Below are 23,084 nucleotides of genomic sequence, written 5' to 3'. Positions count from 1 at the left end.
TTCCTTTTCATGCTACATATCACAATCTTCAATAAAAAAATTCGTGCGCGGCACAATAACAGTTATGTTCGCAAGTATTCATGACACTGACGCACCCCAAGTTTTCGTTAGGGGTTTTCCCATATGATACTGAGGTAAGATCGGGTTATGAAAACTTCGAGGAGGCTTATTTTGACATCTTTACTACTCTAAAAGAGAAGAAAAAGAAAAGAAGAAAGTTAGTTATTCAAGTTAAAATCTGTTCTCCGAATTCTTTTGACGAATTTCAATTAATTGCCAGGTTAGTTAGCTGGTACCAGTAGTGAGTATCTGGTGCCCTCTGCTTCGCATATCACACTTCACTGATTCTTCTACTATAAACTGAAAATAACGAAGAGAGAAAATGGGAAATTAAAGACTTCTGCACAGGAGGTGATTTCAGGAGTTAGAATGGTGGTTTTTTTCTCTAATATTCTCAGTTTACTTGTTACTATAGGTTAGTTCATTGTCCTTTGGTCGTTTTACGACTTGCAATTTCAACGGTCACGATTGAAATTCATCCAACGACTTATTGTATTGTTTACACTCGTCATGTATTTGAACTACTGACTTGGTGAGATGTGCTATTTAAGGAATGGCGGAGATTCCAGATGCTTCTTCCTTTAAAGATTCTTTGAAGCGACGTATATGTTTGGAAGGGAAATCTCAGGTTGGTAAAGACGAAAATGTGAAAATATTCCGAGAGCTACTGCTTTGCATCCATTTCCTACAAGGTCCAGCAAGCGCTTCCTAGAGTTGATCAGATACCCCGGGCTATTTTCTCGTCATTTGTAAATAATGTAGCTGTTCCATTTCATTAACCATCTAGCTTTTACCACGCTCTTCAGTTAATACTACAAAACAGTTGTCAGATTTAAGAAGCGTGATGAGAAGATCAAGAATACAAGCCTATATCGTACCCTCTATGGACGCACACCAGGTAACCGCGCATCTTGTTCGTTTGTTCATATATGTTTCTTTTTTATTATTCAGAAGTTTAAATTACTTTTCATGAAGGAGAAAGACAAGTAATGGTTAAAAATTGGACCTGTTGAGACCTTAAGGAAATCCACAGTTCCCAGCTATAAAGATCGAATGAAGAGATAAAAGGCGAGGTAGCTTAAACCCATGTCTAGTGGATGACGACAACCACGACTGCCTTTTAAACTGCTAAATAGATAGCAGAAAAAAAAACCTAGAAATAAAAAGCCAAGGCAACAGCCTTATCGTACGTGTCCATTCACGGAAATCCGAAAAAAATGTGACGCGGATATTACCATCGTTACATCTCCTTTCTCGAAGCAAATAACACTCTGGATGAGGAAAAACTGAGTGAAAGCAAAAATTCTTAGTTGCATTTGAATGAATTTGATAAGAATTTTCGGTGAGCAGATCTCTTACTCTCCTACATGGGGGGGGGGGGGGGTTGGGGGGGTTTCATCCAAAAACTCTCGAGGTAGATAACGGGTAGCACTTTTCACTGAAGCCATCTTATTCATACTTTTAATTTATTTTCCAGAGCGAAGATGTTGCGCCACAGTATCAACGAAGGGAGTTTATTTCTGGATTCAGTGGATCTCATGGTAAGGATGCAAATGAAGCTTACCCATAGAAAAACGCATCATAGGAGAGAGAACTATTCGTATACTAAAAAGAAAATAACAAGTCAAAAGAAAGAGTCAAACAAAAATGGGAACTGCATAACTGGATCATTTTCTCTTTCCATTATCTCTTTTCGACACTTTTATATAATAAATTTGCATATCTTCAGGGACCGCTATCATAACGTACGCAAAGGCTGCTTTCTGGACAGACGGAAGATATTTTCTTCAAGCAGAAATGGAATTAGACTGTAACTGGATTGTACAAAAAGAGGGTGAGTTATGATTTGCTTCACATCATATACAACTTTCATTATCATCATTGCCGATAAGTATCACATAGCGGCATTTCTATCCACGCAGGAAGATAGAATTATTAACATTTAACGCCTAACGTTTATCATCTTCATTTACATCATGATTACGCTTAAGCACCACCTATATCGACATTACTAACCTCACAGTATGCGGTAATTTTGGCACGAAGGACTTATTTACTACTAGTTAAAGGACCTAGCTTGGCACAAGTCCCCTATAGCTTGGTGGAAGAGCGTCCTAAGTCCTTAAGAGAATGTCGTTGATTGGACTCATTTTTAGCATCTTCCTTTAAATAACTTATTGTTCCTTTGTACGAGCTATCAACATTATCTGCATTGGAAAATTGCAGAGGTTTCATATCTCAGGGATTTGACGCTTAAACTGGTGACGTACATATTTACTTTTTAGACTTTTTACGTTGAAATTGAAAGGTCAACAAGGTATGAGGGATCATATTTTAATTACAATAGGAATGAAAGGAACTCCAAGTCTTTCCCAATGGCTACTTGACGTGAGTAACAGTTTTATATTGATTTGAGCTACAAAGGTCAGTCCTTTCAGCCCTTCATTGGAATTATCTCTCCGAGAGATTGAAATGAGGTCGTTTATTCAAAAGAGCAAGTCAAAAAAAATAGATGAAGGACCTAGGATATAGGATATTATTTCAACGTAGTCTTTTAACCATTTTAACCATTTCAGAGCCTGCCAAAGGGGTCCAGCGTGGGAGTTGATCCTTTTCTTATTTCCGTGTGTAAGTTGCCTTTGTTTTTGATGTTTTACACAATATTCGAACATTAGAAAGATGGCTTTTGTTTGGTTAAGAGGGTGGGAATTCCACTTTATAGCAAAATAAAGCATTACAAATTAGTATGATAGAATAGGGAGGAAGATTTATGTAGATTTTTATCTTCGAAGACTCTCACTTAATTTTGCCCCATTCCCGTGACAAGAGAAATAACATCCCGTTCATTTCACGACCTAGCTCAAAATTTATCATTTTTCTTACTCTACTTAGTATTCTACCTAGTACTCTACTCAGTATAATCGAAATGTATTGTAGAGAGAAAGGCGAAAGTTCTGCTTGCGAAAAACGGTGCTTTCTCACTTGCACGTTTTGATCATTTTTTATTCATAGTTTGTCAATCAATTTGTCTTTAGAAGCCTAGTAAGCACGGTACGGAAAAGAAAGAAAGACAGAACTAGATAAACCCCCGCTGGATTTTTTAATAAAATGTCGCAGTATCGTAGGATAATGTCCGTTTCTGAAAGGTTTATCAAAAGTTCTCAGTTGTTCTCAGATATTCGCGTTTAAGCCAAATTTTAACTCTCGAAAAGTACTTAAGGCTCGAACATAGTTCATCCCAGTTACATTAGCCCACAGAAGGGGTTAATTTTACTAACTTTACCACGAGTAGCATACAAACATTAAGTTAGTTGCAAAACCTGGTAAAGAGGAGTGTTATCCTAGGTTTTAATTATGGTGGATTTTCCTTTTCCCCCTGAAACAAGGCGGAAAAATAGAAAAGTCACTACCAAATGTAATTATATTCTGTGTGAATCAAGAGTCCATTTACATCTTTATATTAGGATTTACTCGGAATATCAACAGTTTTTTGAACGTTCTACTGCTTGAAAAGATTGTGCACATAATTTGTCTCGGACAGAAGTTTGATTCATTCTCAAACCACAAAATTTGTTCCCGCACAACGCGAAAATCAATCCGCAAAACAAAACTCCTCCAACCGTTTACATTTAACGCGGAATTCCAGTATATATATTACTGTCGCTTTAGATGGCCATAGAATTTAAGTGAATCGGTATCTTTGTATCATAATGAGGTCTACAAATGCGCAGTTTATAGCCATGACAATTAACAACTACAACTGTACGTAAGCATATAAATGTATGACATCATCTTAATTTTCCCGTGTCGGTTGAATCACTGCAGGTGAGTGGGATCGAATGTTTAAGGTAAAGTTGAATATTTCTTTTAATTGACTTTGGATAGCTGAATAATGAGGTGTCTATAAAGGATGGACCAAACCAGGTGCTCTCCGAAACAAACCATGTATCCTTCCCCTCGAAAAAAGGACACATTCTTCAAAACAAAAACAACAACAACAACAAAAAACAAAACAAAACAAAACAAAGCAAACCGGAGCGCAGTAACAGACAAATTTCGTTAGGGGCCAAAGGTAGTTATGACATTCGTGTGCTTTATTGCTTTAATCTAGTTAATGTTTGCCCCATTGTCTATACAAAAAAACTAATTATTACTTCTTTCTTTCAAGGAACGATTTAAGTGAATAACTGTAGCATAGAGCTCAGCTCAAAGTTTTTCTCCAGTTACCGTTCATTACTTTTTTTGCAAAATTGTGTAAGACTTTGTCTTAGAACTGTATAGTTTAAAATACCGGGTTGTTTCTCTCTTTACAGACATCAGAATGAACTTAAGCGAGATTATTATGAGTTTACTAAGGCAATTTCATGTCACCAGGAGCTCAAGGAACATAACATCGAATTGATTCCTGTCAAACAAAACCTGGTTGATCTTGTTTGGCCATCCAGACCACAGCCACAACCAAGGAAGTTGATTGTCCTCGATATTTCTTACTCAGGTATGGCATAAAAAACAAATTAGTAATTACACTAAAACGAGAAAATAATCGGTGCTGGGTGGGCTAGTAAAAGAAAGCGACATCACACCGTCTGGGTATAGGTCTTTTATAGCTTCCCCTCAAATCAAACTCACTCATAAAGAAAATAAAATTCACGGGTTTTAAAAAAACCGTCTCCGGGTGATAAAAGAAAAAAACGAGTAAGAAAAAAAATAGACACGAATCTGAGTGACAAGTATTGTTAAGAATCATATTAAGATCAAGTAAAGGATTTTCTATAACCAATGAACGCGGCGGTGAACTCCTACTGCAGATATCATTTCCGATATACCATTGTTTATTTTGAGTGTAACGGTAAAAATAGAATTCTTATATCAACCTCAGGTAGAAGTTGGCAAGATAAAATCATAGCCTTACGCGGGTTCCTGAAGGCCAGGTCAGCGACTGCCGTTGTAATCGAAAAACTGGATGAAATAGCGTGTAAGTATTTGTTAATGTACGACGAAAGCCGAACAGACCTATTTTGATGCAATTGCTTCCCGATTTTCGGTATGAGTGTTGGAGCCGCTAACCTATATTAGTTGGCGAGAAGGAGGGCAAAGGGCTGTCTTGTTTAAATGCAACCCATTCTTTAATTCAGGCAAAGGTAAATATGATTTCTCTCGCACTAGTTTCCTTTCGATTCCACGAACTTGTTTATAATTCCTTCCTCTATTTTTTAAATCACTTAATCTTAGTACTTGTACACCAGGAAGTACATTTCTCCTTTTATCCCAAATATTAATTTACTGATATCTACTGATGTATAAAATGTGGTGAATCGATAATTTAGCTGACAAAGTTCCATTTTTCTAAGGAGACCTCAATATTGTACCATCCAGTAAATTATATTTACAACTGTTTTCTCAGGGCTTTTGAATCTCCGAGGATTTGATATCAAGTATACCCCAGTTTTCTTCTCCTATGTTACAGTTACAAAGGACAGTGCCTCGTAAGTAACATCTCTCATTTCTTCTTATATCTGGCGGGGTCATTTCCTCCTAAGAGATTTGATTTAAGATGGGTCGGCTACTGTCACAGTAACATGAAGCAAATGACAAAATAAATCAGTGCCTTTTGAACCAAGAACAAAACAAAACAAAGAAAAGTAAAAGAAAATACCAATTGAAATACTTTGGTAACATTATAGTAGTAAAAGGCAGTCAAGATTTTCAAAAGAGGGTTCAGACAGAAGTATTTTATTGATATTGAAGATATTACCAGGCTATCTTATCACTGTAATAAAAAGCTTTTTCTCGTGAGGTCACTTTCACGTTACGCCTCATCGTTACGTGGGATTTTCGTTTTCCTCTTAAGTGAGTTCAATTTAAAATATCTTTATTGACATCATCGATGTACCCTAAAAATTCACGACTCTCTTTTAAACCACCTTACGCTAATTTGGATGTTTTTTCACAATTTCTTAATTTGACTGGCCTCCCGCATTTGCAGACTGTTCATAGATAATGACAAGGTGACGCCATCTGTAAAAAGACATCTGAAAGTTAAAAATTGTAAAGGCCGGAATGAAGAGCACCTGTGCGTACAACTTAAGCCATATGATGCTATCAAGGAAGTTGTGAAAACGCTAGCCGAATGCAAAAATGCTAAAATATTGGTAAGTAGAGCCACGACCAGCCATAAAAGGCTTTCTGCCAAAACACTCCACGTTACCGGGATAACTCAGTAAGTTTCCATATGGTGTTACAAACAACTGTAGAGAACTGCAAGACTTGAAAATGTTTGTTGCATTTTCTTGTTGCATTCTTATGCTGACACGCATAACTAACCATAATCGATTGCAGGATTGTTCTTTTTTTAGTCTTTTTACCGATACAAGTTGTATTGGTAAACCTCGTTTGTCTTTATGAACTCAGGTTAGCACATCCTCAAGCCACGGAATAAGGATGAAGATTCCCAAGGTCAGCATTTGAACTCAATCGATATCTATTTTAAAGAGTCGCACCTTAAAGTTAAACCAACGCTGAACATCAAACGCACACAGTTATATGTATCCGTGCGTCAGTAATGTTATGTGTAATGAGTATGTTTTTACTGCTGGACAAATTTATCTAACAATTAGTTTATTCATTCAGGCAGAGGGCCACTAAAAATTTCCAATTAACCGTTCAATGTCTGAACAAATCCACTTCCCATAGACGTTTACTTAGACTGGTTCATTCTTTATTTTTTGGGTAATTTCGTATTTTTTCTCGTAGCTGTTTTAATTCCGAATTTGTTAATTCTTGAAACCGAAAATTAACACGTTCCCAGCTCGTTTACCATCGGCTCTTTCATTTTCCAGGTTCTCTAATCGCATACTAAGAAGAATTCATACTATAGTTAGTAATGTGTTTTTATGCATTAATCTTATCGTCATTTTTTATCATTCCTTTTTTTAAGCAACATTACACCACTGTGCAAGCTTCATTGGCTACCTATTAAATACCGCATAGCACCCGACTATGTTTGTAATCTTATTCATCGTAAAATTTGTGCTAAATATGAGCTTAGGTCCAATCAAAAGCTTCTGCTGGAGGGACCTGGTTGCAAAATGCTACCCACATTGGGAGCAAAGGCACTTTCCTCCTTTGTTCCGTATGTTTGACATCACTGGCCATGAATCTTTACCTACCTTTGAAGGTAGTCTTAAGACTTACTTTTTTAAACATGTACCTCGACTTTTTTTGTTCCTGTAAAGCACATTTGATAATACTTACCTTGAATTTGCTCTATAAATATTTTATCATCATTATTATATTATTTTTTTAGGAAAATTTGTTAATAGACGAGTCGCCAGTTGCTTTACCAAAAGCAATAAAAAATCCAACAGAAATTCGTGGAATGAAAAATGCCAATGTAGGTACTTTCCTAATAGCAAAAAGTAGTAATGTCTTTTAGTAATGATAATCTCTCTTTAAATATTTCTGAGAATCAAGTAGCCTGTGCGTGTACAATTAGATGAGACGGTTATATTTTTTTAACAAGTGTTGCTTTAACATGCCAGAACCTATTTATTTGGCCTTGCAGGTAAAGGACTGCGCGGCGCTTTGTCAGTTCTTTGCTTGGATTGAACGTGAGGTATTAAAAGGGCTAAGGGTTGGTTTCTTTTTAATGGGCTTCTTCTACTTTTTAGTGGTTTTCAGTGGTCGTGGTAAAATCGTGAAAACTGAAATGCTAGGTCTTATTTCAACTTTGTTCGAACCATTTTCAGTGTTGTTTGATCTCCATAAGCAATGCCACGAAAAGTTGGCATCTACTGAACACTATTCAAATGCGTCCCTAAATCACGCTCATCTAACATAAACGGACGAAATATTCCTCAACAACAAAGAGAGAGCTTCGTTCCTTGACTCACATAAGTTTGATTAAATTAGTAATTTTGAATGCCAGACTCCAGAACATATCTACACACGGTAACACATCAACATCATATGTTATGAACTTATTGTCTATTTGAACTCTTTGACTGTCTAACATATTTATTTCTATTCAGAAATATCGATAGCTTCATATTTTTCGTAATTAGGAAATACTTCTCACTAACCTAGTTGGAGGTCCGAACCGTAGGTAACAGACCGAATTTTTTACCACTTTTGACTTGAGCAATTAGCGCGAAGCACGCTGGGCATAAATCATAGGGAAACGGAAAAACGAGGATCCCTAACTTACCGTTGGGAACAACAATAACAACAAAAAGACAGGTTATTAGGAAGTTTATTACATCTCTTCAGTGTGTCTCGATAGTTGAGAAACAATTAGAGTGATGCGAAACGGCGTCAAATGACTGACAAGAGTAAAAATGATCGAAACAAGCCAATTCAATTTTTGAACTCTCATTTTTCCACTGCGGCTAAGTTAACTGGAGATAAATCAGACATAACTATGACTGAAATCAAACTGAGCTCAACGGTTAATGTCTACAATACACATTTTATTTTGGCGATTGAACTAGATGATGGTAGCGAATACTAGCCCATACTAGGTTTAATTTTCCGTTTCAGAATTTAGTTATTACTCAGTATTTATCGCTATTTTTACAGATTTCATTGAATTCTACAAAGCTGACAGAATTGACGACTGAGGCAAAGTTGTTGTACTTTAGAACGTAAGAGAACTATCATATGAAATAGCGAAATGAATTACCTCAGGTTTGATGATGCTTTTTGCATGAAACGAATTGTTTAGACTTCTTTTTTAGTTTTAAATATTAATTGCAGCGCGGCGCGATCAGCGTTCTTTCGTGTGGCCTAAATAGTCTATCTTTAAATAGAACTTGCAAATTTATACCTGCAGGATCTTCCAAAAATTTTAATAATTCTTAAAAACTTTTTTCGTTAAAGGCTGGAGAAGAATTTTATGAGTCCAAGTTTTGCTACAATTTCTGGCTTTGGACCCAACAGCGCCATAATCCATTACAAGTAGGTCCAAGATATGTAAAAATTTAGTTATTTAGAGCTGGTTGACTGTCTGATTCAGCTTAACCTTGCCAACTGACAAGACGTGGGGATGATTTAGTGGCGACTGCGCGAATTGTGTCATAAGTAAAGAAAGAAATTCAAAATAACAAAATTAACTACTGGTGCGTAAAAATCAATTAGTTAACAAATAGAGAAGCTTTGACTGTACTCTGTTCTGTTGTAAAGCATGCAGGAAGCGCGAAAGAAGTGTAGGGGGAAACACCGGACGAAGTCGAGTGTTTCTCCGCACTTCCTGAAGTTTCTTACAAATAGGTATAAATATAGTACAAATTGGCACATGGCGTGACAGCTTTAGCTCAGCTCCATGTTTTGTACTCTGATAAAGCACGCACTTTCAATCAATGACAGTGTGCATTATATTCGAGCTTCATTTTAACGCTATATAATGTTAAGTACTAACTTCGCGCTTGTAATTTTTCTTTTTCTTTTCACCGTGCTGAACAATCAACATGGTACACCCCAAGGAAAAGAAACGTGAGATGCTTTAGACGATCTAACGATCTCATCACCTTCTTTTTTTAATCCGTCGACAGAGCAAATCAATTTACTAACGCCCGGATCGACAAAAGCAGTGTTTATTTGTTGGATTCAGGAGGACAGTACTTGTAAGCTTTCCTGGCTTTTTGTTTTCCCAAAATAATTGTACTTATTGACTGAGTGGGAGGCCCGGACGGGAAAATATTTGGCTCTCGGTCATGACGCACGGACCTCGCTCGGTCCGTGCGTCATGACCGAGAGCCAAATATTTTTCCGTCTGTCCCGACCAAACTTATTAAATGACCATTTTATCATAGACCACTAAACGCTGAAAATTTCCAAAATTTTGTTTTGTGACGTGTTTATAGTAGACTGCCGCAAGGGTAGAAGAAAGGTTCTGTCATTTCCCTTTTTACCGAAACGAAGCGTCCGCGTTAAAAACAGTTGGGATATCTCACGATGAAATAAAGCCAAGATCTTTCTCCAAAATCCTTTTTCCATTCGTCTTACGCATTGGAGTAGTTAAGAATATAATGTTGTTTCTCCTTGCTGTACGCTAGACGCGCGTTCGGAAATCCCTCTTAATATTGTTTTCAAACTCTCGTGCAAGCGCAGTGTTTGACCTCAGTCTGTGTTCAACGCGTCTGGCCCTACAAAAGTCGGCTTTTACTATGGCTTTCTCTGAGATTGCACCCGCGGGGCCATACGGGTCATACGATGCGTACATATTGTGTTAAAATACAGTTTTCAGATTCATACGACTGACTAAGTTGTTTAAAAAGTTTCTTTAATGTTCTTTTATTGGCCCAGAGATGGGACAACAGACACAACAAGGACGGTTCATTTTGGAGTTCCAACCAAACACCAGAAGGTTAGTGCTACATTTCTACCTTTGAAAACACTTTTTTCAACGTTTTCCTTTCACCATGGGATGAACATGATAGGCCAACATATCAAGGTCCCTGTCAACCTAAATGTGTTCGGAAATGCGATTGTTTAGTGCAGGAAACGTCGTGTATATGTCAACTAAGACCCAGCCTTATCATGGAGGTTACCTCAGAGCACAGCATCCATGAACTTCATTTTGTAGTAAGTACCTATTAGGTTTACTTTTTTTTTTTTAACTTTATCATTCTTGCTCAGTCAACTTGACAATGGGGTCACGATGGCACCGACAACTTCTCTTTTCTGGCCTGTTTTTCACCATTTGCTTGACTATTATTAGTATTATTATTAGCATCGTAATTACTACTACCATTCTTATCAGACATACCCCGTCATGCACAACGTTTTTTCTTCTCATGACTAAGATAATGAATGATGGAAATTTCAGGATTGCTACACAAGAGTCTTAAAGGGACATATTGACATTGCCAGTGCAGTTTTTCCCAATGACACGTATGGTGAGAAATGTTTATGTCTTGTATTTAGTCCTGTTTATGTTTGAAGCCCGTAAAATTTAATTAGAAAGAAAGGTGCACACACATTTTTTCCAACGATCGATAGGTTTATCTAACTTTTTTAAATTCTTACATCTCTTATCTGATGTAAAAGGTTGTTCTTTTTCGGGATATGGCTAACTTCTTTTGCCATTCGTTGGTCAGTTGTGGTCGAACTCAGACAATGAGCGTATTTTACTGTAAATATTGAAGAACAGCGAAAAAAGGAGATTGTTGTTAATTACAATGTTCAAAGGACCGAGCACATGTTTAAAACACTTTCTAATAGGAAGTCAGTTCTCAGTACATGTCCATATCCCCACAGATTTAGGTCCAAATTGGATTTTGTTTCTCCCACAATTGATAAATTAGTTTTTACTTGACTTGGCTTTTTGGTTTTTACAGGAGAGTATATCACATAGCCCCGTTAAAAAGTATGAAAAGTTTATGGCGGCTTTGGCAGGGGAAGTTAGTTTTGTTTTCCCAATAGTCTCAGGAGAAATGAAACTACTCTTTTTTTTGGGTCCAGACATGACATTATAATGAACTCGATATACTCCCAGGTCGACCCCTTCCACTGCCGAGTGAGAGTATTAGCCTCTTAGTGATGCAACCAAAATATTTTGGTGGAACTATGATTAAATCTAATCCACTGAATAGCTATTCTGAAATTAAGGTGTTCATAAAATGAACGTCGCGTAATCTTTAGTGGCCTTCGATTTTAATAGGAAAAGACAATAACGACAAAAAGTTGAAATGGAAGAAAAGACAAGTGCTTTGAATGTTACTTGCGTGACTGACTATAACTCTCGTTTGGCTTAGAGAAAATTATAGAATAATCCCCCGACTCTATTTCAAAAACAGCAACGACAGTATTCGAAGGAAAATTGTCAGATACAGCTGACATAAAATGATCTACACTCCTCTTGTGGAAGAATCACCACCTGACACGTTTAATAAAGACTACTTTCGCTCATCAACGAGAAAATGCTGGGTTCCCTAATTAGAATTTAGACTCAACTGTCGATTCAGTTACTACATCGTATACATTTCCGATTGGAGTATTAAATTCATTTAGCGGCGAAATTCATGAAAGTTAGGAATAAATATCGAAACGACTGTATGTGGACATGACCGAGTCTTAATCGAACACTTTGTCTTCGTTTTCAAGGAAGGACATTAGATGTGTTTGCACGACAGCCTCTTTGGAAAGTGGGGCTGGATTATCGACATGGCACGGGACACGGAATAGGACACTTCCTAAACATTCACGAGGGTACCCTATCTTAGACACATTTAGTATTTATTGTATATTCAGATAAGCGTAGAGTGCTGGCAGATTATGGATTAATGATCCTATTGGCCATATCTCAAATTTTGAATTTATTTCCATCAGGTTGAACGTGTACAAATTTAGCCAACGAAACCTGCATAGTTTGAAGTTTTTACATGAGTCAACGGCGGAACCTGCGACAAAAATGGTGCGAAGAAAATTGTGATCTTTGCAACTCCTTTTCGTCATCTTCATTTTTCATCTAATATCCTCAGCTACGCTAGCTAGAGGGAACTGACCTTCAAGGGCACATACTGCAAAGTGAAAAAGTTTTTTATTAGTCGTGCGAAACAGCGAAATGAATGTCCTTTCCCCCTCTCCTTTAACATCATGTAGCACTAGATACACAAATGAATTAGCCTCCGTTGTTACACTGGGATTTTCAAATTTACGCTCGGCGTCACAATCCATAATCTGTAAATCGTTTAGCCAGGATTTAACCGGCTTTCGGTTTCAGAGGGAATCTCAAAATTACATTATGCCTTTTTGCGGGGACGATGACTGTTTCTCTGATGAGAGTTTGATTGTATTAGAGAAAATAGAGGGGACCCTCTACCGACTCTGATCTGATGCGCAGTTGTTAATGATTCATTAACTACCTTTAAATCATCGTTACAATTCTCGTGCAGGACCCCAGTGTATAGCTCCAGGATTTCCTATCGAAGACGAGAAAATTTTAATGCCTGGAATGATTTTATCTGACGGTAAGAGTCACATAAATGTGACGTGGTGATGCTTAAGTTATATCGAGGCATTAATACAAACAACTGTGAAAAGAAGCCCGAAATTTAGGCTTCGACGGGATTCGAGTGCATGCCTCCAAGACACTGGTTGGGCGCAATCACTATCAGGACTGAGCCGTTCGAAGCCACATGTTGTACATGGTAAAATTTTAAGTATTTCTGAAATGCTATCGAAAGACGACCTTCATGCATATGAAATGTTGATTCTTTAGACGCTCTACTATTTCTGATATGAAAATATGTATATATTTATCCAAAAAAGAACAATCCAATAACGATAAAAAACCCAGGTGCGATGATATGTACCTATTGACTGAGTGGGAGGACAGGACGGGACAAGGTCCTGTTACCAATCAATCATAACTGTTATAATTTTCGAAAAAAACAAATACATTTACATCTCCGGTAGAGACAATGTCTAAAGTAAAAATCCCTTCATTTTGAAAATTCCCCTGTCTTTTTTAGGATTAGTGACTGTTGCTCTGGTTTTTGTGATCAATTCTGTGATTAGCGAATTTACCTGACTGGACTTGAGGCTGTTGCGTTCGTTTTTTCTGTTTATGCAGTGTTACTTATATTCTAACGCTAAAACCGAAAGTGTGAGAATAAAGTTTTTTGCTTCATTTCTAACACAATTTTATGCAAAAAGTTGGCACCCTAAATTAACTCCATTCGATAAAAGTCTAAGGAATAGGATTATTCTCAAAAAGAATCGTTCAAGTGCTACCAAAATAACTTTCGAAATCCATTACCTTAAATTCCATTTAATGACGACTAATTGATAAAAACTTAACTTTAAGTACGGATAGTTTCTTACACTGTTATTCGACCCAACACATTGCTCATTCTCATTTTCTGGACAAAATATAAAGTTTATTGCTTCGCAATCAATGCTTCAATGCTTCTTTTTAGTACATTTCGCGGTCGAAAATTGGCTGGTTCAGTAGTGAAATACAAAGGATCATTCACCTCCGAGCATTTATTCCCTTAGAACCGGGATATTATGAAGATGGTCGCTTTGGAATTCGACTTGAAACAGCTGTCCTTGTGAAAGTTGCCAAAACAAAGGTCAGAAAAGATTAACTTTCTTTTTCCCTCAAAAGTAGTTATGATCGGGTCTTAGAAATGTTGGTATCATAAGAACTCTAATTTAGTTCAAGTCTTGGAAAAAGTAGAAAAACAAACGAAAATGTAAAATATTGGCTACCATATCTCCCTGTTTTTGTAGCTTCTCTAAAGCAGTGGAAGTTCACAGGTTTGTATCTCGCAAACTTTTGCTATCTTAACTTAAACTCATCTTCATTCATCGACCACGTTGCAGGAACGTGTGCAATAGAGAATTGGTACAAATCCGCGCTTTCCTTTACTCTAAACATTTTTGCCATTATCTCATTGGTGATTGTGTGGTCTCGCATAAATCTCAACGTATCCCGCCAGGGTTGCATTTCATCAAATGCTCCCCTGAACTGATCGAAAACACCATAACCGTTGAGACTTGCTTGTCACTCCCCCACCCTTTCGCCCCGTGGACCAAACATCTAATCTGCAACCGACTTCCCTGGGATTAAATAAGCTCTAAGATAACATAACACGTGTGAAAAGCTTTCCTTTTGCAGTAACAAGAGGGTGTTATACTTTTGAAGAATATCTTATAAAAAATTAAGAGTTGTAAGTAGAGTTGAGCGATATATTTTTGATCTATCAGAGTGCGTGTAATGTTATAGAAATGTGAAATGGTTGTCAAGTGTTATAACTCTCTTTTTTCAGCGTAGTAATACGATGTAAATTTCCTTCTTGTATTTTGAACAGTATCATTTCGATGGAGTGGACTATCTTGAGTTCGAACCAGTTACATTTGTAAGTACTCCGCCCTGTAGACAACTAAGCAAATGTCACGTTTTTCCTGTAATTCTTCTCACATGATTTATTTTTCTCGTCCTTCCTTGTTTGTCATAGCTTTTTCGATTGTGAGTTATTTGTTTTGCAAATACGAACGAAATCAATTGTAGCTCTTTCATTGCAAAAATGAGTCTGATTTTTTTGTAACTACCATTAAGTAACGTCACTTGTTTATGTGGTCCATTTATTGGTTTGCGGAACCAGCTATTTCAATGGGCCGCCCATACAATTTTTGCTTATGCATTTTCTGGTTTGAAACGCTCAAAATCATAACTCGTGAATATTTGAGGTCAGTCAGAAAGAGAGAGGAAATGACAGTTCTGGGACAATACAAAACCAAGCATAGAAAAAATGTTTTGGGTCAAGCCCGGACCACTTTTTTTATCCTTGGTTTTGCATTGTCCAAGAACTATTATTTTACAACTACTACTGAGTTAAGCGCAGAAATCTCAAATCATAATTTTTTGAACTAGTCAATCTTCAGAATCAGAACAAATTTAGATAAATTCAATAATTCGATAGGATCAGCATCAATGTCGTGTCTTCTCGCAAAGAAGTCGTGATGTGCTTTGATTTGTTCTCCTGTCAAAACAGTGTCTCTATAAATGGGAAGTTGTCTCATTAATAGGTCACGCGTACGCTTTCAAGCTTACGGTTAATGACGTTGAGCTGACATCTGAGAGGATAAAGATGTCACATTTTACATTCCCTGAGCCTGACGCTTTCCCGTTAATTACTAGCTGAACTCCTTCTTTCGTATTCACCAATCTCAATCCACTTCCACTAACAGCACTGTCTCTCATACTCCTGAGATCGATGAAAAGAGCGAATCTGTCTCCAGCATAAAAGTCTGTTGCATTTATCGCGCTGTTTTCCTCTTCAAATCTTCTGAAGAGCTCTTCCCACCTATCTCTTGTCTCCATTCCTTGACTGTAAACCTTAATTGGGATTCCATTGACGATCAGTGATTTCGGGATTAAATGTCTTCTCTCTGTCCTTAGCACCAGCGACATATGGCTCATATAAAAGAAGTCCCTTCATTGACCTCCCTGAAACACCGATGCTCTTATTGATGATCTTTTCTGATCCCTTATCTACTAGGACTGTCTTGAGATGAGTTACGTGCACGTACATGAATCTCTTTCCATTTTTTCAGTTAGACAAGGCCTCATCAGCGGGTTCTTGACTGTGAATGACGTCATACTAAAGCTGTGTGCTATTCAATTCATAGGCGAGCTGAGTCTCGTCAGATCCTATCACAACATTGCTGGCAGGTGGAAGCCTGAGTTCGAAAAGGAGCTCATCAGAAAGAGCTCTTGGGAAGAACACTCCATGATCCTTCAGAATCTCACGATTCAATGGAATCCTATATTTGTTCTGATAGACATCACTGAGCTTATTCTCCTTGTCAATTCCTGATTTCTTCTTATCTTCAGCACTGCATCTGATCTTCGAAAGATCAACAGACTGAATACCCTCTCTGAACATACTTGCTATCTCATTCTCAGTCAAGAGGAGGTCCTCATATAGCTTGAATAGATCATAACCATCGGTGTCCTACACGATTTCTCCTGCGATTTTCACAGTCAACCTGTCAACAAGAGCTCTTGCGACATCGTTCACGACCACTAACTGCCAAGTCAAAGATGAGTGAGCGAGATCCTGGCACAAACACAACACAGTCATTAAAAGGCCCTGCGCCTAAGAAACGACCGATGATTTCTGGCTAAAAATTAAAATCGGCCGATTTTTATCTTCCAACTAGAGGTTACCTAATACTATTTAAAAATGCAGTTCTTTTGCTTCAGTTTCGCTTTAAACCAAAAATATCCAGCCGCGAACTTGCTACGTCTAATTGTAGCAAAATCTGTCCCAAAATATGCCCTTTCAAAAACCAGTTCAAAAATCACTATCGCAACACAAAATAATGAGAAAACTACGCAGTTATGAAAAAAAGGCCTTTTAATGCAATATCATTCGACAAACATCGAAAAACTGCAGAAGCGAATGAAAAATAAATTTTCAAATATTGCTTATCAATTAGATGGAGCGTTGGATTTTAAAATAATTATTTCTACCAAATCCAACGCTGTTTAAAGCTGTCACTTTTAACCTTGCTAGGCTCTCAAATACCATCCTAAATAGAATGATATGGTATTAAAAGAGAAAGGAAGATGAAAAATAGGTAGAAAAAGAAAACAATTTACATTTACATTTTGAACGCTTCGACGACAATGAGCAAGGGAGAATAAAAAGCATCAAAAACTGCTTATTTATCTTTCACTGAAGGCGAATTAGTTACAAAAGTTGCACTCAGCTGCGCTCGGGAAAAATCTTTATTTGGAATACCCAGGCAGAAAACCTACTATGCTCAGAGTTGAAAGAGGAAGAGTTTATCCAGTTTCCCATGCTTTTAGCAAGAAAGCTTCAGGTAGTACATAAAAAACAAGTGCAGGGGTTTGATCGTGGTATCCAAATATCGAGCTTTTTTTTGTTTGAATACCACGATCAAACCCGAAGCACGAGTTTTTTAGATTTCTTCTCAAACTGCCTAGATTAACTAGCACCTAAATCAGAACACTATTGCTACATACTTTCTATTGGTTGCATAATTTTGGACATCATTATCAGCTACCGTTCATCTTTTGTCTCTTTGGGTTTCTTGGAAGACTTCCAATTGTATCCTAAATTTATGGTTTTATGGTTTTACTCATTAAGATAATTGCTCCGTGGTTAGTCGGAGCTTGATTATGGCAGAAACTAATGCAGTTAACCGTTTTCGTGTCCCAAAAAGCATTGAAGAGGAAAGTAAACTGCTGAAGGAAAGCTTTCCCAAATCAACCATTAGTGTGGTTTTTTTTGCATTTTGTTTTTTATTTGCATTTCGTAATTTACGCGGACCTTAAATCAATAACAGAACCGATTGACACATGCGAGCCGAGGGGTGATAAGAGCTTCACTAATCAGTATCAAAAGCACAAACCATGCAAGTTTAGCTATAAAATCGTTTCTTTCGATGATAAACTTTATTCACAAGAGCCAGTCATCTACGGAGCAAAGAGTGAGGATTAAGAAGTCGGTCAGATCATTCTTGAAATGCTTGCAGAAAACATCAAGAAGATTTCTAAGAAACCATTTCACAGAGAAGTATCGTGGTGTAGTTAATTACAAATGTAAGCTACAATTTAAGAAGCCGAAGTTCACTCCGGTCATCATTCACAACTTGGCTGGTTATGATTCCCATCTATTCATCAAGAATCTCGATAATATTCAAGGAAATTACTTCTTCTCTCGATAAATTAGTTAATAATTTGAGTCATGATAAACTGAGACATACCAGGAAAGTCTTGAAAGCCTTCGGCGTGGCCCTGAAGGGTCAGGCAGCGTAGCTGCAATTAAGTTGGTCTTAAGGAAGGGTGTGTACCCATATGACTACATGAACAGCTTTGATAAATTTCATGAAATAGAACTGCCCCCCAGGGAAGAGTCCTATTCAAAGCTGAACGATTGCGGTATCCCTGATGAAGACTATGAGCATGCACAGAGGGTCTAGAAAGAGTTTGGATTAAAGACGATGGGTGATTACCATGACCTTTATCTCAAACTAGACGTTCTCCTTCTTCCAGATGTGTTTGAAGAGTTCTGGAACGTCTGTCTCGAGAATAATGCGCTCGACCCTGCCTGGTATTACACCGCTCCTGGATTGGCTAGGGATGCTGAGTTGAGCTTGAGCTATTGGGTGACCCTGGCATCCTGCTGATGGTTGAAAAAGGAATTAGGGGAGGAATCTCAATGATCTCAAATCGCTTTGCACGGCCAATTTATCCATACATGGATAAAAATTATGATGAATCAAAGACAACGAAATACGGGGGTAATGTGTCAGCTTCTTCATGTTAGAAATTTCAAGTGCATGCAGCTATGATGCCCAGCTGAAGGCTTGATTGACTTTGAAAACTGGAGAGAAACTCCTTTTATTCTTGATGTGGAACTTGAGTATTCAAAAGAGCTTCATGACGATCTTAACGACTATCCACTTGTCCTTGAGAGACTGAGGATCAATGGGGTAGAAAAACTTATTCCAAATCTGAATGATAAGGAGAGATAAGTAGTTCATCACAAGACACTAAAACAGTGTCTCGATCTCGGTTTGAAGATTAAGAAGATTCATAGGGGAATAAGCTTGAAGGAAGAGCCTTGACTGAGGATATACATTGACTTAAACTCGAGTCTGCGCGCAAATACAAAAAATGAAATTGAGAAAGAGTCTTTCTAGTTGATGAACAATACAGTCTTCGGAAAAACTACGGAAAACATCAGGAATCGAGTAGATATGAGATTAGTCAATGATAGAAAGATAGCATTGAAACTTGCAGCGAAACGAAACTTTAAGCATCGGTCGATTTTCAATAAAGATTTGGCGATTCATGTGAAGAAGACAAAACTTAATTTCGATACGCCGGTCTATTGTGGAATGAGCATCATCGATATCAGCAAGACTCTGGTGTATGACTTCTATTTTAGCTACATCATGAAGAAGTATGGAGATTGTGTAAAGCTTCTCCTCGCAGACACTGACAGCTTGATGTATGAGGTTGAAACTGAAGAACTGTACAAGAATACAAGCGGTGATGTTGAAGATAAGTTCGACACAAGTAAATACCCTCATGTGTCAGGGATCCCAAGTGGAAAAATAAGAAGGTCGTAGGAATGATGAAGAATGAAGCTGGTGGAAAGATCATTAGAGAGTTTGTTGGAATGAGAGCAAAAATCTACAGCGACAAGATGTTTGAGGGATAAAAAGAGAAAAAGTTCAAAGGGATTAAAATGACTGTAATAATAAAAGGGGATAACTCACGAAGACTACAAGAAGAGCCTATCCAGCGAAGAAATAAAAACGAGGAAAATGAATGTAATCAGATCACATAGGCATAAAGTCTTCACTAATCAACAAGATAACTTTGAGTGTGAACGATGAAGAAGAATAAGAGAACTTAGAATAGCAACTTTTGCTCATGGTCATTATCAATTGAATCAATAAAAAAATGAATCCTGATAATATCCTCTTCAATGCATCAATAGTTGGACCTACAAAATTCAGGAAAGACAAGATACTTGGTCAATCTCTTGAGCACCACCTTCCGAGGAAAGTTTGACTACATCGTTCTCCTCTGTCCAACATTCATCCACAACAAATGAGAAGGACTTACTTATCTTATGTGTACAGGGGAACTGATACACTGATCATTCTCGATGACTGCGCTGCTTCGAGAGATGTGAAGCAGGGGAGGAATGGACCCGTGAATGTAGCATTCAGCGCAAGACATAGGGAAACAGCGTTTGGGTCCTCATACAAAAGATGACAAGTATCGCAAAGCCATTCCGAGAGAACACTGCTGTATCAGTTCTCTTTTACACAACATCAGCCAAGGATACGAAGATCATTTTCGAGGATTACGCGGGTGAGTTGATGAATGATAAAAAGAAAGAATTGATGACGAAGCTAAAAAGTGATAAGTATTCTCATGTCATATTCTCACTTCCTCATCCTTATTACATTGATCTTGAACTTCCGTGGAAATATTTCTATCTCTCAATTAAAATGGAGATGACTGACAATAAAAAAAGACGCTTTTAATGATGTTCGGAACATTCTCGAGATTGAACCCTTCAGTGATTCACGACATCGAGAAAGACTCGCTGTTCTCGTTGCAAGTGGCAAAGAGAAGAAAATGATTGGTGTATCTGAGGATCAAGTCAAGAAGCTTACTGAGCAAGATGTTGAGAAGTACTTTGAGAGATATGAAGCTTTATTGCCCTCAAAGACTTGCGATGCAATTGTTGATACATTTCTTCAGCTTTCATTTAAAGCATTAGCTCATTTTCTCCCTATTGGTAAAAGAAAACTTCTGAAGGACTTGAATGATAAATTTATGGCAACTAGAGAACTCGGAATTCTTGCCAGTGGATTGAGTCTCAGGTATGGAGAGTACATGGCAATCACAAGTGTTGCTCTTCTCACTGTCAAAAATATTGAAGTACCCTTGGTCAACGATAAGGAAATAGATACATTTGTGAAGAAACTGATTAAGTTCTTATCAAGTACTTAATAAGAACTTGTGTAAGTACTAGAATAAGTTTTTGAAAGAGAACTTGTGTAAGTACTTAATAAGAAGTTAAAATTATGCATCAACAAATATAATGGATGGCAAAGAACCTAAGACTGAAGAAGCTCCGGTTAACCTCAGCCGGACCTCGTAGAGGCTCAACAGGTGACTTCAACTGATAAAAATAATACAAAATGAAATAAAGAGTCAGGGCTTGTCGCAGCTGGCAAAAACCTTGCTGAACGCAACAGAAGAATGAGAGAGGTAAAGAAAAAGAGATGTTTGAAAGCAATCCGAAGTTCCGAAGGATCTAGGTCCCAGAGGGGGAGGATTGTAACTAGAACCAGAACCGGAGACCTTCGGCCAGGCGCCGAAGGGGAAACCATCATCATTCTCACTCACTCAAATTCGTTAACTCTTTTTGATGGCGCTCCACTCCCCGGCCAAAGGCTTGGCTCTCGTTAATCAACCACAACCAAAACCATAGCGAAGTGAAACGCAGCAAAACACACACACACAGATTGCCTTTTCGAGGCCCGGTCCTAAAGGGCTGCCTGTAAGAGTAAAACAAATGGATTGATTTTTTTCAGTTCAACAACAACAAATGTCTGATAATAAGCTTGTGAAAGCATTGACCGATTCAGCTCAAATAAAGTTGTCAAGAACTAAAAAAAACGGTGGTCCGGGCTTGACCCAAAACACATTTTTTATCCTCTGTTTTGGATTATCCCAGAATTGTCATTTCCTTTCTCTCATTGTCTCTCTTAGAAAAATAGTTAATTATGTGTATTCACGCATTTTTTCATATGCTACATCAGCAAAACATAAAACAGGCGAGTACCAGCATGATGTTTGAAGGATTCCTTTCTGAAACGAGGCGAAGATCCAAAATCCGAGGCAAAAAAAGGATCCACTGCAATCTGTTGCAAAAGAACAATCTGCAAACCCGTTGAGATACTGCTTTGAGTCCGAACTTCGGGCATAAGTATTTCCAAAATCCACCAATCCGTAGACCTGTACCTCTCCTTCAGTTATAACCCTGAAACTATGATTTAGGTTTATAAGTTGTGCTCTCGGGGTAAGGAAACAACGTTAGCGAGGTATCAGTTCTAAATAATCTTTTTATCTTTTCCTATTAGACTAGAAGTCGGGGTTTACTTGGCCGATCGAGATTTCTACACTAACAAAACGGAAATATAACTTCTTTTAAGCGGCCATTCAATAGTATCTACTCGAGGACACATTTCTAACACTGTTTTTTTGTCTTTTAACTTTCATAGTTACCGTTTCAAAGGAAACTTATTGACGTGTCGTTGTTAAGCAAGTCGCAGGTAACTGTCAAAGATTAAAAAATGTTCAGACTAAACTGATGACCATTGTCTTGTTCCAATAACCAGTTTGGCCCGTACGCTTTTTTGACGAGGTTTACTACTGGCATTTCTTGTTCTGTTACAGGTCGACTGGTTAAATAAGTATCATGAAAGGACAAGAGAAGTTATAGGAGCGGAGCTTAGAAGACGGAAAAGGGAAATGGCTTTGAAGTGGCTCATGAAAGAAACGGAGCCGCTAAAATAAATATTCCTCAGAGTTTTACTTAAAGCCGGTGTCTTTGTGATTTCTATAATATAGCGATACGCTATAAATATCACTTTTGTTTTCCAGTTTGTATGTTTGTTTATTTTTTAAACAAATAATCAAAAATGAAATGGGTGGAGTCACAGAGTTTCACAAGATTGACAAAAAAGTGAAAAAAAAAGTGCCTCATGGATAGAAAAACCCCTAGGGGGGATTTTCATCCTTTTTGTAAGGAAAAAGATATATATAGTAAATACCTGTATATTTTTGCTTGTGCATTTACACTGAGGTGTGGGCTCTTCATTGAGGTAAACGCAAACTTGACATGAGAGGACGAGGTGGATGGCACTCTCCTGGATATTCTGGTATCAACAGTCGATGTTGCACCTGATGAAAATAAAAAACGTAACAAAACGAAAAGGAAAGAAAATTGTCA

At 37.6% G+C, this 23,084-nt stretch overlaps 1 protein-coding gene across 7 annotated transcripts; it reads left to right on the top strand.

The window, feature by feature from the left end:
• The first annotated feature begins 300 nt into the window (after positions 1-300).
• LOC113685688 (xaa-Pro aminopeptidase 1) lies at positions 301-23,078 on the top strand. Of its 7 annotated transcripts, XR_016179476.1 has the most exons (27): positions 306-475; positions 612-688; positions 848-958; positions 1,538-1,601; positions 1,790-1,894; positions 2,408-2,448; positions 2,637-2,688; positions 3,886-3,908; positions 4,435-4,555; positions 4,940-5,035; positions 5,465-5,546; positions 6,047-6,212; positions 6,472-6,516; positions 7,367-7,453; positions 7,625-7,675; positions 8,638-8,702; positions 8,938-9,015; positions 9,609-9,680; positions 10,363-10,423; positions 10,886-10,955; positions 12,163-12,267; positions 12,954-13,028; positions 14,059-14,135; positions 14,296-14,322; positions 14,877-14,924; positions 22,354-22,404; positions 22,529-22,667. XR_016179476.1 is itself a non-coding variant. In XM_089181247.1 (26 exons), the coding sequence occupies exons 2-26, from the start codon at positions 667-669 to the stop codon at positions 22,646-22,648; spliced, it is 1,869 nt and encodes a 622-aa protein (XP_089037373.1). In that variant the 5' UTR covers positions 301-475; positions 612-666; the 3' UTR covers positions 22,649-23,078. The 7 variants fall into 7 exon arrangements, 6 of the variants coding, with proteins under 6 accessions (XP_089037373.1, XP_089037371.1, XP_089037372.1 ...); XM_089181247.1 differs by lacking the exon at positions 14,296-14,322 and having other exon boundaries at positions 301-475; positions 867-958; positions 22,529-23,078; XM_089181245.1 differs by lacking the exon at positions 14,296-14,322 and having other exon boundaries at positions 22,529-23,078.
• The last annotated feature ends 6 nt before the right edge of the window (positions 23,079-23,084 follow it).

The sequence above is a fragment of the Pocillopora damicornis genome, chromosome 8 (genome assembly GCF_964200805.1).
Source record: "Pocillopora damicornis chromosome 8, jaPocDami1.2, whole genome shotgun sequence".
NCBI lineage: Eukaryota > Metazoa > Cnidaria > Anthozoa > Scleractinia > Pocilloporidae > Pocillopora > Pocillopora damicornis.
Note: the sequence above shows the minus strand (reverse complement) of the source record. Positions and strands in the feature narration are given on the sequence as shown.

Excerpts from the sequence above, each read along its gene's own strand:
- LOC113685688 (XM_089181245.1), top strand. The coding sequence starts at position 430 with ATGGTGGTTTTTTTCTCTAATATTCTCAGTTTACTTGTTACTATAG. Across the intron at positions 5,547-6,046 it reads GTTACAAAGGACAGTGCCTC|ACTGTTCATAGATAATGACA; the intron begins GTAAGTAACATC and ends CCGCATTTGCAG. Across the intron at positions 12,268-12,953 it reads CTTCCTAAACATTCACGAGG|GACCCCAGTGTATAGCTCCA; the intron begins GTACCCTATCTT and ends ATTCTCGTGCAG.